Source organism: Rhinolophus hipposideros (assembly GCF_964194185.1).
Source record: "Rhinolophus hipposideros genome assembly, chromosome: 21".
Taxonomy (NCBI): domain Eukaryota; kingdom Metazoa; phylum Chordata; class Mammalia; order Chiroptera; family Rhinolophidae; genus Rhinolophus; species Rhinolophus hipposideros.
The window spans coordinates 34,136,802-34,155,113 of record NC_138067.1 but is presented as its reverse complement, the minus strand read 5'-3'; the positions used below and the strand labels follow the sequence as shown (position 1 = coordinate 34,155,113).

General features: G+C 41.4%; 1 protein-coding gene across 1 annotated transcript in view; it reads left to right on the top strand.

The window, feature by feature from the left end:
- CEP89 (centrosomal protein 89) overlaps positions 1 to 18,312 on the top strand; it is a 47,858-nt gene that overhangs the window by 5,636 nt on the left and 23,910 nt on the right. The window contains exons 3-7 of the mRNA XM_081031487.1: positions 1,855 to 2,013; positions 4,313 to 4,499; positions 11,441 to 11,540; positions 16,851 to 16,879; positions 17,621 to 17,663. Coding sequence (XP_080887613.1) covers positions 1,855 to 2,013; positions 4,313 to 4,499; positions 11,441 to 11,540; positions 16,851 to 16,879; positions 17,621 to 17,663 — 518 coding nt within the window. The remainder of the gene's footprint in view (positions 1 to 1,854; positions 2,014 to 4,312; positions 4,500 to 11,440; positions 11,541 to 16,850; positions 16,880 to 17,620; positions 17,664 to 18,312) is intronic.

The window sequence follows — 18,312 nt, the reverse complement described above, 5'->3', positions numbered from 1 at the left end:
ACTATGTTCTTTTTAAAAAAATTATATTTTTTTCTTTCTGTGTTTCACTTTGGTTCTTTTTTATTGTTTTGCCTTCAGTTTCACTAGTCTTTTCTACAATGTGTAATCTTTTTTTTTTTTAAGATTTTATTGGGGAAGGGGAACAGGACTTTATTGGGGAACAGTGTATATTTCCAGGGCTTTTTCCAAGTCAAGTTGTTGTCCTTTCAGTCTTAGTTGTGGAGGGCGCAGCTCAGCTCCAGGTCCAGTTGCCGTTGTTAGTTGCAGGGGGCAGAGCCCACCATCCCTTGCGGGAGTTGAAGCGGCAACCTTGTGGTTGAAAGGACGCGCTCCAACCAACTGAGCCATTCAGGAGCTCAGCGGCAGCTCAGCTCAAGGTGCCATATTCCATCTTAATTGCAGGGGGTGCAGCCCACCATCCCTTGCGGGAGTTGAGGAATCAAACTGGCAACCTTGTGGTTAAGAGCCCACTGGCCCATGTGGGACTCGAACTAGCAACCTTCGGCGTTAGGAGCACAGAGCTCCAACCACCTGAGCCACCGGGCCGGCCCTGTAATCTATGCTTACTCTTATCCAGTGTAATTTTCATCTTCTGAAGTTCAAGTCTTTTTATAATCTTTCATGTCTCTACTTAGCTTGTTGAATATTTGGAATACAGTGATAATAACTGACTTAATGTCCTTCTCTGCTAATTCTAACATGTGTTCAGTTCTCAATGGGTTTTGATTGATTATTCTGTTAATTATGGGTCATGTTTTTCTGTTTCTTTGCATGTCTGGTTATCTTTGATTGCATACTAGACATTGTTTTGAGTTTCACATTGTTGAGTCTAGATATTTTTGTATTCCTGTAAGTCTTCTTGAATTTTGTTCTGGGATGTGATTAAGTTACTTGGAACTGATTTAATCTTTTGGGTTTTGCTTTTATGATTTGTTACGTGAGGTCTGGGACAGTATTTAAGCTAAGGCTAATTATTCCCCACTACTGAGGCTGAGGCAAGACCTTTTGAAGTACTGTACCCAGTGTCCCATGAATTATAATTTTTTTCCTGCTGTTTATTGGGAGTAGATACTGACCTCAAACATGTGTAAGCATCTGGAACTGTTCCTCTAATCCTCGTGGGTGGTTCTTCTTCCAGCCTTGGGTAGTTTCCTCACACTCATGCACAGAGGAGCATTTTGCTGAACAATGAGGGGGGCAGATTTCCGGAGTTCTGTCTGTTCAGCTTTTTCCTTTCTGGTACTGTCCTCCAAATTCTATCTGCTTTGGTTTTCCCAGACTCTTAGCTCCATCTTCAGAACTCAGGGAGTCTGCCTAGCCCCACCTGAGTTCCTCCTTCCTGTGCTGTGACCTGGAAATTCTTTCAGGCAGGAAACTGGGCCAATTGTAAGTCTGTTTTGTTTTGCTTTTTCATGTGGCTGGGTAAATCTATTACTCTATCTTTCCTATATTACTCTATCTTTCCTATATTACAGTTTTGAATAATTTCAAATACCTTTAAAATCTTTCATAATTGTTTTATGTCCCTTTTTTTAAATTCTGATCTTTCATTTTATTAGGAAAACCACTTGGATATAGACTCCCCAGATTAGAGATCTGCTTCCATCTTCTATTAGCTCAGAAATCTTGGGCAAGTCTTTTAATTTATATGAAAATAGAGGTGACAATAATATGTATTCATACAGTCGACGTCAGAATGAAATGAGATTGTTTGATGGCTTATAACGGACTGCAAGTACATAGTCAATAGATTTGCACTAAACAGTGTGGAGCGGGAGGTAAATCTTGATTAATTCATGTATCCTATTGTTTAGCCTTGAGTGCACTAGCTCACTGGGATGCTTTTGTCCATAGATCTGCTCTGGCTGCAGTCATTCTAGCAACAACATTGACTGGCCGAACCGTTGCCATTCCTCAGCCTCGTCGGAGATCCCGGTCTGAGAGTGACACAACTTCCGTTGAAAAGGACAGTTTCATCAAGCCCTATGCCACCACCTCAGAGCTGAGACATCCGTAAGGACCATATCGCTGGCTCTGCTTCCTCTCAGGGCAGAGGAGTAGCAGCTCACGTGTGTGCATGTGCATGGGATTCTGACTAGAGCTTAGTACTCGAGTTTTCACACCAGTGTCAAAGGGACACTGTTCTGGGACATTAATTGCTCTTGAATTGTATCAGAATTTTTTCTCTGGAGTGGGTCTTGTTAAATTAGAGCTTGTGGAAACACTGGTTGTTTTCATGGCAGCACAGAGCCATGAATTCAGTGCTGCATGTGGCCCTTAGTAGGATTCTCTGCCACAACCTAGGTGGCGAGAGTGGTCACTCAGCACTTCTCATACATCTCCTCACTGAACACTCATACTGATTTTACCTTTTTTGGCCTTTATGTTATAACTTTTCTCCTTTAACGTCATTTCCTCCATTTCTTGAGCTGCATTCATGCTAACCGAGGGTTAGGGGTTTGGGAACGTTTCCTCCAGAGGAAGAGAGTATTGAGGAGGGGAGCACTGAGGGATATACAGGAATCAAGTGGGAATGGCTCAGGGGTTGGGGGGATGGTCATTGCAGGGCTGGGATGAGCTTTATAGACAGAGAAGGGGAGCATGACACATGTGAGCAAGGGAAGGAAGATGATTGTGGCCGGGAAGACTCGAGTGAGGTGAGGAGTCATTTGAGATGGGGCTGGAGGAATGGGCAGGGGCCTGGACGGGGATGCCTTTGATATTGTGTTCCCAGGTTTGGTATTGCCCCTCGAAGCAGGAGCACTCCGAGGGCTTTAAGGGCTTGTGGGGTGAGGGTGGGGGATATATGACCAGATTTGCCTTTTATCTGTTGTGTTTATTCCGTTTTGCTTTTTTTGTCTTTGTTTTTTACATACCAAATATTCTGTTACGTAGTAAGATTGATCAGTCTTTTCTTGGTAGTTTCTGTCGTTTGTCAAATCTGGAAAGACCTTCCCTACTACAGCATTAAATAAGCAAATGCTCATGTATTTCTTTCTAGGACATGTTTATATTTTGGGTTTTTACATTTTAATCTTGGCTCTATTATGAGATGTTTGAATATAGTCTGCTTTCCTCCTGATAGGAATTGTACTTTGGCTGAATAAGAACGAAAGCTGAGGACATGATTCTAAAATGCATTGGCAAGAATAAGCAGATAACACCATCAGAGGAAATTTGGAAAGGAAGAATACTGTCCCGGGGGGTGGGCTGCATTATATTTTAAAACGTGTACTTGAAGTAGTTAAAATAGAGGAGGACTGTTCAGTGATAGACAGGTGGGCCTGAATGCCCTGAGGTGAACCCAGTGTTTGCAAGTGTATTGAGTGTCTAATAAAGGCAGCCCCACAGATCAAAGGGGAAGGAAAGGATTCAACAGTATATTGATTAGCAATACTGGGGAAAAAATCAGCTTTGGCCCTTGCCTAATTTATATACCAAAACAAATTTCTATTGAATGAAAGAATTGATCTGTATACATACATAAATAAGACCATGAAATCCTATATCCAGTCTTATCAAAACTTTCAGAGGGAGATGACTGCTATTTACTCCTAAACTAAGAATTTAGAAGGTAAAAAAAAAATTTTTAATCACCTGTATGTTAAATAGACAAAGGACATGAACAGACAATTCACTGTAGAGAAATTGTGGCTTGCATACAAATACATGGAAAAATATTCAGTCTTGGTATGAGATGCAAATTTATGCAGTGAGATTTAAATTATTTTGGCAAGTTTTAGAAAATTATTACCAACGTGGGTACAGATTAGGGAAACATTCTGTGAAATGATTTTGTGAGATGTGCATGTAGGTCCACAAAATGTTCATACCATTTGACTCAGCAGTGTACCATATAGTTGTTTGATATGACTAATTCTAAATACAGAAGAGATTATCTGCACATAGATGTCCATTACAGGGTTATTTATAACAGTGAACACTGGGAGGGGGAAACCATAGGAAGGGGAATGGCGGACTAAACTGGTATAACTACTTGAGTCTTACCTTATAGCATTCTGACTTTAAAAACTTATCAACAACGAGGCAGATTGTATCTGTATGCAGCAATAATAACTATAAGGACCGAGGGAAAAAACCTCGAAAGACATTTCAAGAGTATGCAAAGGGATGCAATAGTGGATGACTTACTCCTTTCGTTTCTATGTATTTTATAATGTAGTTATAATACTTTATGGTGGGGGCTCAGTAGCTGTGCCTTTGATACATGTATGTATATATATATATACCAGTGTGAAGTATTAAGTGGCTGGTTTATTGATTTATTTTTCTCTTTAATGTTCTGCTATAGACCAAATCGGCAGAGTGACATGGAAAGAAGAACTTCTTTGCCATCCTTTGAAATGCTGGGCTACAGAGAAGAAGACGACACCGACTCGAACCTGTCTTCCAGCTACAAGGAGTCAGGGGATGGCAGTGCCTACAAAGAAGAGGGAGGTCTTGGTGATGCTGTGTATGCCGTGACACACAGAAACCAGGTTCTCGTCCCATTCCAGAATTCCTTCTGCACCTTGACATTAACGTACAGTAAATTACAGAGAGGGTATTAGGAAGGGCTTTCTTTTCTCTCTTCTGCCTTTGATGGCTTTTGTTTGAGGGCTTATTTTTCTAACATGTCCAGGCTCATTTTCCATCTGGTTAGGCTAAAATTTAAAACTTTTCCTTTATCTTTTAAAGACAAAAGTCCTTCAGAGATAAAGATAAGCATCTCTATGTTCTCAGCGTAGATTTCCATCCGATACTAAGTAACCCTGCTCTTCTCTTTGACCCCAAAAGTGATTTTCCTATCACTTTTCTAATATCGGTGTGCATGTTGCAACCTTTCTTCAAGTTCATGCCTGACTAGATGGGGGTTATCGTTTATCTCCGTAGTAGCTGATATTCTTTGAGTGGTTACCATATTTGTATGTGAGTCTCTGTTTCAGGCTCTTGCATGTATTTATTTCCCACTATCTCGGTGAGGTAGGATCCGTTTACGACCCTATATCGCATGTGGGAAACCAAGGCACAGAAAGGTTGAAGGAGCCCATATCTTCACCACTACCCAGCAGCTCTGGTTTCAATTCTGTGCTTCCGGGTTTTTGAAAACTGGATAGTGCCGTTTTTTCAGTGGCAAAAGACAGCACCATGATTTCTCTTTCCTTTCTCTTTTTTCACCATCACTATAACATATGTTAAGCACAGTGACTACACATATAGACTGGTAACATCAAAGTGTATTCATGTTGATTATATTACATTGATCACCCTCCACTATATTGAATCCCATTTTAAATGGTCTTGTCTTAGGGAGCTTATTTTGAGGAATCCATATGTGAGTATTTCGTTAACTAACCATCGCTTTCTAACATGTACAGACTTTAACATACAGAGTTAGTTTTCTCTACAGCAGGGAGCACTGGAATAAGCAGACAGCTGCCAAGAGCCCAGAGGAAGGTCTTCTGTAGTGTTCTAAAAGGCCAAGATGAAGTCCTGCCCCTGCACACTTCCTGGCTAGTATTTTGGACCAAGGTTACCGATAGAGTTGTAACACCCAACTATTTTGGAAGTGAAGCTTGCTACCGTATTTCCCTTAGAGGAAAGAGATTATAGTGACCTATACTCCTTTGTCATTATCAGGACAAATATTCTTTAGGCAAGTAGTGGAATGGGGAAAATATTTTAAAATTTGAAAAGTAGAGCAAGACAACTGAAATATCAGGGATGGGTGAGGCTGTGAAGGAATTCTCTAATGCTGGTGGGAATGTCAGTTGGTGCCACCACTTTGGATAACCGTTTGGCACTATCATTAAAGCTGAACGTGTATATGTATTTTCTATAACCCAGCAAAAAAAAAAGAAAATTGAAAAGTAGAAAATAATATAACACATTAGTGTTCTCATTCTCCAGAATGAACAAATATTGACATCTTACCTCTTTTTGCTTCAGATTTTTTTGTTTTTAATAAAAGAAGTAAAATTACAGTTAGGGTTGAATTCTTTGTCTCCCCTTCCCACTCCATCTCTAGAAGACCATCTTCTCTTGGATTTGGAATGCATTCTAGAAGTCTTTGTTTTTAATTTTTTCTTTTTTTACTACAAGTAAGTGTCAGTAAACAGATACATTTTTTAAAAATTGTACAAAGGTCACCATACTGAACCAGTCATTTCACCTCTTGGCTTTTTCCCTTGACATTGCGGTTTTGAGATGGATCCATGTTAGTTTATCTCCTTATCTACTGATAAACTTGTGGGTTATTTCCTTGCACATTTGGTACACATACCTATGTGTGCTGGATCACACTGTTGGATATTGCGAAATTGTTCTCCAGAGCAGTTGTCCACGATTGCCTTCCCAGCAGCAGTGTGTGCATGCCAGTCTCCGCATGTCTGTACATCATAGCCAATAGGAAAGTCCTTTCCTGGATAGCCCAGGAACTGGAGGCAGAGTTCTATTAGTAACTGATTGCAATTGAAAAGTTTCATCATAACCGTTGTATTGTCCTGGCCAGTTGGAGATGGCATGGATGAAAGGGCCCTTAAGCTGGAAAGGGATTTCAATTTCCCATAGCCTTATGATTCGTTTTGTTTTGGTTTTTGGTTTTTTTCAGGTGGGCTAGTAGACAATAGGGAGAGGAAGACACATTGACCTTTTTCTGAGCACTGATATATGCTAGGCAGCTTACATGTACCAATTCATTTACTTCACTTCCTTGGGGGTAAGTTTGTGAAGAAACAGGATAAACGACTTGCCCAAGGTCAACCAACCAACCACCCAGTGGCAGAGGCAGGATTCAGACCAGGGCAACCAATTTTCCCTATTTAGAATTAAAATTTGTGTTTACAGCCCTTGTGCATATCAAGAATATTTCTTAGACACATAAAGTTTGTTTTTTTGAAACAGGCCAACTATTCTTAAATTTGTTATGTGATTAAAAAGTATATTATTATCTTTGGAAAAACGGATTTGTGTCGCATGTAAGACTGCTGTTTAATCACTAGATGGCACCAGCTCTGAAGGAAATACTGCCTACGGGTACATTTTAATTTCAAAAACAGAGTAAAATTGACTTCCCTATATTTACTATAGACATTCTGTAATTTGAGGTAAATTTATAATTTTATCCTTTTTTATGAATCATTCATACTTCCTTTAAAGAAAACAGTTGTCAGAACTAGTAAGGTAAGAAAACAGACCACCCCCAGCAGACGATTTGGATGTAAGTCTATACCACATGCCTCTCTCTGTGTGTCAGGGTAGTTTGGGCAAACATCTTCAAGTGGAGTGTGCACCTGCTCAGAAATGGCCTAACTAATGGAAAGAAAGCCTTGTGTTCAGCAGTTTTCTTGTTGGTCCACTGAAAAGTAAGGCTGGAGGGGAACTGGGGGTATGAATTTGTGATCAGTTCACGCAAAGTTAGCCCAGTGGACAGAGCAATGCCGTGGGCCTTCAGAGACCTGAGTTCAAATCCCAGCTTCACGACTTCACAGTTGTATAGCTTGGGTAAGTCAGACAACCTCCTTGTGCCTCCGTTTCTTCATCCTCTAAATCAGGGGTGTCAAAACTTTTTTCAGTGTTTTTTACCAAGGGCCATATGCGGTAAAATACACAAACAGCCGGGCCACTCACTCGAGGTGAAGTACGTATTGCCTCACCTGGTTTTTTTAAGTAAACTAAATATATTTTTGGAATTTGCTGCGGGCCAATTAACAATGGATTGTGGACCGCAGTTGGCCCGTGGGCCGCAGTTTTGACACCCCTGTTCTAAAGGACTGCAAGGGAGGAGACTTTTTGGGCAGGTAAATAATTCAACAAGTATTTATTGAGCATCCAGTGAGTACCAGGAATTGTGCCAGGTGCTGGAAAAGCAGTGTACGACAGAGTCCATAGTCACACAATTAATAGTAATCAATTACAAGTATGATAAATATTACAAAGGAAGGGTATACAGGTGGCATAAGACTCTGCCTTTTCTGAGAGGACTACTAAGAGTGACTGCAGACGCCTGAGAAGGAGTCACAGCCTCCTTTCGTCTCCCCTTTGAGGCCACCAAAAGGGAGTGAGCTCTGCGCTCTTCTAGTGTTAGGGTCTCTTCCCTGCAACAGGGGAGGAAGCGTGGCTTCCCAAACCCTTAGTTTATTTACCCTGATGTACCCGGTCAGGGGAGGTCCAGCACGACATTGGACCCACAAAGGTCCCAGTGCAGGCCCGAGCAGTTCCTCTACCTTACACATCAGCACTGCTCCTTCCAGGGTTATTCCTTGGTTCACCGCACATTTTTACCACACTCTTGCCCGGACTTTACCCCGAGGTAAAGCTAGCTGGCACCCTCTGTTGCTCCACCTCTAATGAATAAATAATGCATTTTAGGTGGGGTTAGCATCATTAATAGGAGGAGAGGCATCTGGGAAGGTGACTGTCCCATTCGGGGCTGGACCCTGCGCATCATTAGGGTTAATCGCCACTGGATCGTAGAGTCATCTCACTCTTACAGTCACAAGAATCTGGACACTGCCACTTCCTTGCTGTGTTGTCAGGTTTCCCAGTATCTTGCTTTCATCTTCAAGTATTAGAATACTTCTGATGTCAGTTATTAGTTTTGCATGTTTTGAACTTGATATGCATGAAATCATAGAACACATATTCTTTTGCAGCTGTCTGACTACATTGTTAGGCACGTACAAATTTAAAATGATGTCATCCTGGTGAATTGAACATTTTGTCACTAAAGTAAACCTGTTTGTTTTTAAAAATTAGTTTTGCCTTAAGTCTGTTTCATCTGACATTTTCCATCTTTCTTTTGTTTGATGTTTTCATGGTCTGTTTCTGTTACCCTTTAATTTCAACCTTTCTATATCCTTATGTTCAGCTGTGTCTTATAAACAGGATGTAGTTTTTAAAACCAAGTTTGCTGAGATATAATTCACATACTGTACTATTCATCCATTTAAAGTATACAATTCGGTGTAGCATATAGTTTTTGTTAACTGAGTTTGATAAACTTTTCCTTTGTCCTTTAGTGGACCATTTAGGCCTTTTATATGAATGTATATAAGGACATATTTGAGTTTAAATTTGTCATTTTACTTTATTTTTCCTATTTGTCCTGTTGTTCTATATCTTTTTTTCTCTTGCCTTCTTTTTGATTGATGGTTTTTTTCAGTTCTATTTCTCTCTGATAGCTTGCAAGTTACATTTTTATTTCCCCTAATAATTACCCTAGAAATCACAGCATGTACATTTTACTTTTTAAAATCTGAATTAGTCTACTACCCAGCAAGAGGGTGAAGGAGCTAAGACAAGGGAAAGGCCATTCCTAGCACCACTGGTGGCCGTGCTATGGCTGGGCTGGCCTGCTGCTTCTTTTCCTTCAATGCCCAAATATGTTTTGTTTTAGTTAGCAAGGTAATTTTTACAATCAGAAGTATTTGGTAGTTTTAAAAATGTTTTTTATTAAAACTAAAAATTAACGTTTTTTTAAATATTGTCACAATTCTTTGGCTTATTTATAGATGTATTAAATATACACAAAAGGTGCGTAAACCATAAGTGTACAGCTCAGTGAATTTTCACAAAGTAGCCACTACCCAAATTAAAAAAAGGAACATTACTAGTACCCCCGAAGTCCCTCTTGGTGACCAAGAAGAGTTAACGATTGTCCTGACTCCAAGAGTAGATTAAATATTAGAAAATAGCATTAGATTAGTTTTTGGTTTTTTTAATCAATAAAAAATGCAGAAAGTACTTTTAATAAAACTGAGTAAATATTTGGAATGGAAGCAGACAATATAGAATGCAGACATGAATATTTCTGGGGTCATATATATATATATATATATATATATATATATGTATATATATGACATAATGGTCATATATATATATATATATATGTATATATATGACATAATATTATTTACACTTACTTAATTACATGATGTATAGGAACATTAGATTAGTTTTGCCTGTTCTGAAAATTCTATGAATTTAATCATAGAGTATGTATTCTTTGAGGGTTTTGAGAGTTTTCAGTTATTGATATGCAACTTCAGTAGTTGCTATGCAAACTACTGTGCATAGCAGTAGTTTGTTCATTCCTATTGCTACATAATGTCCCGTTGTACAACTATACTGTCCAATTACTTATACATTTTACTGATGTTAGACATTTGCTTGTTTCCAGTCTGGGCCTTTAGGAATAGTGCCGCTATAAACATTCGTGGATATATGTTTGCGTTTCCAGTGGATATATACTGAGGAGTGGTGTATGTATCGGCAGTCTTAGTACTAGAAGATACTGCCTAGAAGTACTAGAAGATACGGTTTCCATAGTAGGGTATCTTTTTGATGATATTTGAGTCCCCTTAGCATTTTCACATTTCCTTGATAATAGTGAGTAGTTTAATGTATCTTTGACAGGGCAAGCAAAGCAGTTGCTTTGAGATAAAAATTAAAGTTATTTCTTTTTTCTTCCTTCAAATGATGAGTAGAGTAGGAAACCTGTCTGCCACTCCTGAGCTGGGTCACCTTGGGGCCCTGTCCACAGAGCCTGGTGGGCCCCGCGGCCTTAGCTCTTGGCTCTGAAATGCTCCAGTGCATCTTGCTGGTCAGTGCCGCCCCCTGTCTGCCAGTCTTGGGGATGGCCCTTTTATTGCTTGCAGCTCAGCACAGCTAAGCCAAGCTGATGACATAAGTAAGATTTTAGTGAAGCATCAGGATAACAGAAGGGACACCAACCCAGAGAACACCAGACTCCTTAACTTTTTGTATGAGGCATGGTTCACTGCCCTTTCCCTTGGGCTGCCTCTGTCCCCGCCTCCCAGAGCCCTGCCAATGAGACTGTCTCCTCATCAGGGGACCGCCTGTCTCCTCATAAGATCCCATTCCTGGCCCACAGCTCTGCAGTCCTGCCACCCTTCCTGATACCTACGTGGGAGATGCTCACAGACAGTGGAGGGGAGGGTTCCATTTAATCAGGAAACCACGTTTGCAGTGGCTACGTAGCCAGCAAACATAATGGACCTCGATCCCCAACAGTTGCCCGAGTGAGGGCTCTCACAGGGCAAGTCGGCAACTCTTGTCCCGTGTAGAGATGAACACACAGTATCAGTACCAGGGTCGGGTGGGATGGAGTGCTCTGCACAGCAGGCCAGAGGCAGCCCCTTTTTGTGGGTTGGTCGCTATCAGGAACGAGGAAGAGAGGCTGCCCAAGCAGCATGGTGGGACATGAAGTTCTTGATGGCCTAAGCATAATTTGAATGGCATTGACTTTGCCACTGGGCTTTTCCTGATGGTCCCGAAGTTTCATCCAGCCCTGCCAGGTGTAGTCCTTTTTGTGTCTGAGAGAGAGAAGGGGCACGGAAGAAGGTATAGAATACGCCATTTGAGTGTGCTAGGAGGAAATTTGATCACATGTTTACTCCTTTGTCTTTTGTTGCAGAAGGTTCCATTGTCACATGGGGTGGACAGTGAAGATGAAGAAAATATTTCTGAGCAAGATCCAGACTCACCTCTTATGCCACAGCGTATACAAGAAAAAGGTAAAAGAAAAAACACCAAACCCAATTTAAAAATAAATACAAAAATGTTTTGTGGCAATAAATATTGGCTAATTTGGGGGACATATAGCCATTGCAACTTCATACTGTGATTCCGTGATTACAAGTAGGACTAGTCTTAAATTATATTTTCACTGAAGATAAGTTACTTTATAGTGGATTGCCTGGATGTTAGGTTGTGCTCACTTTGTTGTCCATTTTGCTAGTTCTCTCAGCCCCGAGGGGACACATGGAGAAGAGGGTTATGACTCAGGCTCTGAGGCTCTACACACTCTTTCCTCCTGCTCCCTGGTGCCTGGTGTAGCAAGGGGCTGGCGCACGGTGGTCTTCACGGAGTGAGCGAGTGAGGGATCTGTCTTGTTCACCGTGCTATCTCCGGTGCCCAGAGCAGGGCCTTGCCCACAGTAGGCTGTCACTAAAGGTTTGTGGTATGGAAGAATCCATAGACGTGTTTATAATACAACTCTCCCTGTGCGTTAGCAATTTATCTATATATTTTGTTTGGCTCAGTGAGAGAATTCAGCGCATTCTAGTAAATGTAGGGAAGAGGTTTCAGTTTCCTAAGAGGTGGCTTAGGTTTGAGAAGTGAGCAAGAGGTATGGCTCCAGTGGGCACCAATAACTGCTTTCTCAGGACCCTCAGAGTTGCTTATGCTCAAGGAGACGCTCACATAAATCAGTTCGCAAGGTGACTGACTGAAAAATAGAATGCCAGCCTAATAGTACCTGGGCCAGAAATGCCCGTTGGTTAGGTGGCATATTTTATTCCTATGGGAAAAATCTATGTGAATATTAAAGTCATGTAAAAAGTATATTTCTTTTTTAATTATAGAAATAATACTGTAAAAAAAAACAAAACCTGAAATGCAAACATATATCAAGTTAAACACTCATAATTGTACCCCCATAGATAATTAATTTTAACATACAATTGTGTATGTATAGGAAACACATGTTATTTTGTTACATGCCTTTTTAAAATCTTCTGACACATCCCGAATATCTCCCTATGTTCATACACATCCATCCACTTTCCAATGTCTGTGTTACCTGTGGCCTGATGTGTCACATGTCAGTCAGAATCCAATCAGGACACAGCACATGGTGCTTTGAACAGGGAAACTTTAATATAAAGAATTATTTACTATAGCAGATTGCCTACTAAGGGGTAGAGAGAAGTATAAAGAATACAGGAAAAGCGGACAGAGAGAACTTCCACTTCCTGTACAGTGAACCTAATGTACCCAAGGGAAGAAACACATTTAGAGAATCACCCAAGGCCAAGATGCAGATATTGAAGAGGGTGCAGCTGTGGTCCACTGGCTGACCGAGAAGTTAGCAGAGGTGGTGTGCTAACAGAACTCGCTGGGAAGCTGTCTTCTCCAGGGGAGTGCCAGGAGAAGCCGCCCATGAGGAAGTGCTGATGGCCGCCTAGGAAAAGGGAGGTGAGCTGGAAGAGAGAGGGAGGAAGGGAAAGAGGGAGGAATGGACACAGCACACTGGAAGGAGGAACCCAAGCCCCTTCCTTCTCCAGTGTCTCCAGCGCCCTCTACTGAGGAAGCTTATCATTGTGCCACATTAATGGCAGAAATAACGCAGCAACACAGGCAGGCGACACCAGGTGGACTTAGACCAGCGAGGCAGTGATAACTGGCACACTTGGTGACATGAACTTGGAGCTCAGGTGGTGGTTGGGATGAGTGCAGCTCCTGCAGTGCTTTTTGGTTTATGAAAAGCCCCGTATCCACCCCAACTTCTAATTCAGTGGCTCTAGGCTGGGGCCCAGAGGTCTGTATTTTTAACAAGCACCGTCTTTCCCCGAAAATAAGACCTAGCCGGACAATCAGCTCTATTGCGTCTTTTGGAGTAAAAATTAATATAAGACCCGGTATTATATTATATCATCATACCATATACCATATAAGACCCGGTCTTACAGTAAAATAATATATGATCACATATAATATACAAAATAATATAATATGATCTTATATTAATTTTTGCTCCAAAAGACACATTAGAGCTGATTGATGGCTAGGCCTGATTTTCGGGGAAACATGGCATTTTGGAGAGTCTGATGGGGGTGATCTTTAGACAACACATTTAAAACCCTGGTTTGTAGTGGTTTGGTCCTTGACTCGGTCATTTCCAGGTGACAAGAGTCACTTAACCCCACTTCTACTCAGTCTGAAAGTGCCTCTCATCAGATTATTCCAAGGATTAAATTCAGTCACATGTGTGAAACACAACACCTTCTGTAAATGCTGCCTGATAATTATCATCTAAAGGCTAAAGCCATCAAGCTCTGCAAGCCTGATGCTTCTCTCTGTTCTCTGGCAGCGCCCAGCCAGGAAGACCAGACCCTGAAGTCTGTTGGTCCAGGTACCAGTGCCTAGGTCAGAGCTGCCAATTCTTGCTCATGGATGTCATCCCTCATCCCTTCTTTGATCCCAATATTGCCTTCCCACTAGTGCTTTCTCTTTCTCCTCCACAACCAGATTTGTCAAAAGACACATCTCCACACATCCTCCCTTCCCTGATCTGGCAGTCTGTCCTCCACCTACTCCAGTTTGGCTCCGCCTCCATTACTCCCCCCAACCTGTGGTTTTCATCCTGCTAAATACAGGGGATGGTGTTCTGGCTTCACCTTATTTAACTTGTCAGGAACATTCCACACGGGATTGCTCCTGCTGTTTCAAAGTAATCTCTCCCCTGGTTTCATGAGATCACCCTCTTGTTTCCTCCCACCTCTTTGGGGGCCCCTTCTTCATCCCCTTTGCGGGCTCGTCTTTCTCTACCTGCCCATTAAATGTTGGGGTTCTCCAAGGCCAGTCTAGGTCCTCTTCTCTACTCTTGGAAGTAATCACTCTCTGCCCCTCTGCTTCCAATACCATTTATTGTGTGTTACGCCCAGGTTTCCTCTTCCAGTTCATGACCCCATGTAACCAGCTGCCTGCTGTTTGATTCCGTTCATGCCTTCACTCAGCCAGCAAATATACGTGCACATACGGAGTGCCTGCTATGTTTTGGCACCATGGTAGCAGCCAGAGCAGTCTTTTCAAAACATGAATCTAGTAGTGTCCCCGCCTGACCCCGCACCACACTTTTGACTTGGATTTCTTCAGTGGTTCCCACAGCTTACAAGAACTACCAGGCCTGTTCCTGCTGACCATTCTCCAGCCACTCTGGTGTTCTTTTATTTCCTCAACTGCATGATGTCTGCCCTGCCATTGGGCCTTTGCACATGCGTTTCTCCTCCCCATCTTCTAATGTCTGTTATATGAGACCTGAAAGGAGCTGGGACATGGGGTTTATGTATGTTTGACTTTTTATATGTTTATATGTTCAGATATATCTGAAAGGAAACATACCCAATTGAGAACCTCTTGGGAGGGGAAGGGTTCAGAGGATTACGGGAGTTTTGACTTACCTGTATGGTTAGAATTTTCGATGGTGTATACTGTGAACTTTCGGTAAAGAGTGGGGTAGCACCTGGCATGGCATTTTGTATGCAGTGGGGTGTCCGATGTCGGAGACCTTTGTCGTTGTTTTAATAGTTTATACCACTTGCGTGTACAGACTGTAGAAATGAGAAGGGTGAAGACTCTGGAAATCTTTTTGAGAAATTATAAACGAGAAAATAGGAAATAAAATATATGCACAGAGCCCAGTGAACTGCATTTACATTAAGTACCAAAGTAAACTTGGGGTGACAAATTCTGAGTTTACTCTTCATCAGATTCTTTTCCTGAAAAGTTAATGACTAAGGCAAAATGGGAGATCATTGTTTATTTTCTCGGGGAAATAGGGGAATTGCCCTTTAAAACCTTTTTATGATCATAATTTTCAAACATGTACAAAAGTGGAGAGAATAGCAAAATGGATTCCCACGTACCCCTTACCCACCTTTTTCTACCGCTGTCAGCATTTTGCCGTTTTTCTTCATGGAATCCCCTGCCCCTCCCTAACTTTATTTTGTGAAGAATTTAAAGGGGACATAGAAGATTCCATTACATACAAAGGCAGCAGATCTGATGCAGTATTGTAAGACACCAAATCAAAACTATTGTAAAAGAGTTATTAAAACTTTCTTTTTTTGGATTAGTTTAAACAATTGCTCATCATAAATTGATTCAGCACTCACTGTGTGCCAGAACTGGTGGCACTGTGGGCCCTTCCCCTCACAGTCGGTGTGGGGGAGGGGTGGGGGGAGGGGGGGTGTGCAAATGGCCAACTGCCTGGGTGCTAAGGCAGGTAGGTGGTAGAGGCAGGCACAAAGACCAGAGAGCAGTGAACATTGTTTGCTGATTGCAGAAGGCAGCAGGAGAGGAGGCCACACCGCTGGACGCAGAAGGGCTGGGTAGGATTTCACCCGATGCCTCCATCCAGGCTGCCCCATAATACTTGATCAAAAGCAGTTTGGTTCAAAATAGTGGGTCAAGATGACTTTTTTAGTCAAAAAATAAGCTCTTCATTGATTTGTTGTTCAAGTGTTGGTAATTGTCATGAACCAGGAAGTAGATACATAATCTTGTATGCATCCGTAAGCATTTTTACCTGTTTTTCTGAATGTTGTAGGTTTTTCACATCTTTTTGCATATTTGTTTCTAATTTATTTTCAGCCAGTTTAATTTTTGCTCTGCAGATTACTTGTGGAAAGTTAAAAGCAACCAACTTTTCAAACGTTGAAAGTCCAGCTTTTCACTACAGCCAAGGGTACAGGCAAATGGGGACATAAGGTCACCTGCTTCGTAGAGTATCTTGATCACAAATGTGTATTTGTACATTGCAAATGAGTTACTGGGCAAAATTTGTTTTCGTCTGTGTCAATGAAGCAGTTTGCTTCAAGGAACAACTACTTTTATGACCAAGTCAGACACTGCTTCCAGGCAGGGTAGGCTGAGCCCACTTAGGGAATGGTGGGTGGAACTGTAGAGAGAGCATAGGGGTGGGGTCTGTTGGAAAGGTGGGAGGATTCTCCCCCCTCCTGCCCCCCTGCCCCCGCATGGGAAGGGCTCAGAGCCCCACCGAGGAGTTTGACTTTGGTTCTGCAGTCCTGTGAGTCACTGAAGGTGGTCAGGAATGAGCAGAATAGACAGATGAGCAGTTCAGCCTTTGGGCTCCCTGCATTGTTCCGGGCCCAGCTTGCCATGTGACCTCGCAAAGCCTGTCCCAGTTTCAGGCCTCATTTAGCTCATGTGTAGAAAGTGAGTTCCTGTGATTGTACTCTTCTGAGTTGTCAAATGTCTTTAATCTGCTTTAAATTTCTTTCCCCTCTTCTTTTTTTAATCAGATGGTAAATATTCTGTTCTGAATTTAAAGGTAAGTTTATTTTTTTTTTTTAAAAACTGACTTTCTCAATAGACAGAATTTCCACCATAATTTTTAAACTACTTTTGTGATTTGTGGGGGAAAAAAGTCTTCCCTTAAGAGTTCTTTCCCATTGAATGTTTCTTTTTAAATACTTTAATAACATGAAACTCATATTCGCCATCGTTTAAAAATGAAAATAATGAGAGATTAGAAATCACTTACATAATTTGTGGAATGAATAGACAATAACTCATTTGCAAACATGGAAATAGTTCTAACTTGTTTTTAATTGTGCGATGGCATAGGAATTTAAAAATTAAACATTTCTCAGTAGAGTTAATATATAACCTTATCTACTTTTTCAGCAGAAATTAGAAACTTAATATCAGACTGATGTGTAATGGAAAAATTAGCAAAAGTTCAAAGCCTTAAAGAATTAAGTTTTGTATTGAAAAGCAAGATCTTATATGCTTTTCTCAGCACCTTGAACTCACGCTTCTCTACAAATGATGGGGTCTTTTGCGTATCCCAAGGAGAAGAGGCCGGGTTGGAGTTTGCTTTGTGCATCTCTGCTCAGCTCTTGCAGCCATATCACATGCTTTAGAATGTGAACTGATGGCCTGTGACTTGTGGGACATGCATGTAAAGACACAGTGACTGAACTTACTGTGAAGCAGAATGGCAGGAAGGAAATTCACACAGAAGATGCTAAGACTCTTAATTCATTGCTCTCATGTTTTTCCCTCCTAGGATGAAAAACCACCATTATGTGAAAAACCTCCACTAACCCCAGGTATTTGCCTTTTGAATTTCGTTATGATTACCCAGAATAATCTCACCTAAGATAAGGGTCATTTTTTTTCTATAAAGGCTGCTGCTTCTGTCCCATTACTGGAATTGGGAAAAGGTAGCAATTGTTGAACTTCTGCCTTTGCCTCAAAAGAGAGGGTGCAAACATTGAAACATTGGATGGCGGATGTATGTCCCCATGGGATGTGCTCAGATCCTGAGGGAGTACTGGGGGCAGGTCCCTGTGGGATGTGCTTAGATGTTGGGAGGGTGGGCATATGCAAATGAGGACTCTGCTCAGGGGCTGGAGGCAGAGTGTGAGGTCTAGAGATGCTTTCTGGGGTACTCTCCCCTATACCATTTGGGGAGCTTCAGTAGCTTTTAAAGTGGATTTTGTAATGTTTTCCTGTTACTCCTCTCATCGTTAGTCTGAAAATCGTATTGGGTATCAAGACTTTTAAGTCTTTTCTCCATGTAGGACTGACTTAATTTTCACCCATTCTATCTTGGTGATTTTGGTGCTATATAGTGGGAAATTGCTAGGGCTCTAACTTCTAGCTCAGAAGCTCATTCAGCATTGTATATATTCTGCTACTCAGCCTTGCTTTGAATTTACGTATTGATCAAAATGTTCATTTCCATGATTTCTAGGG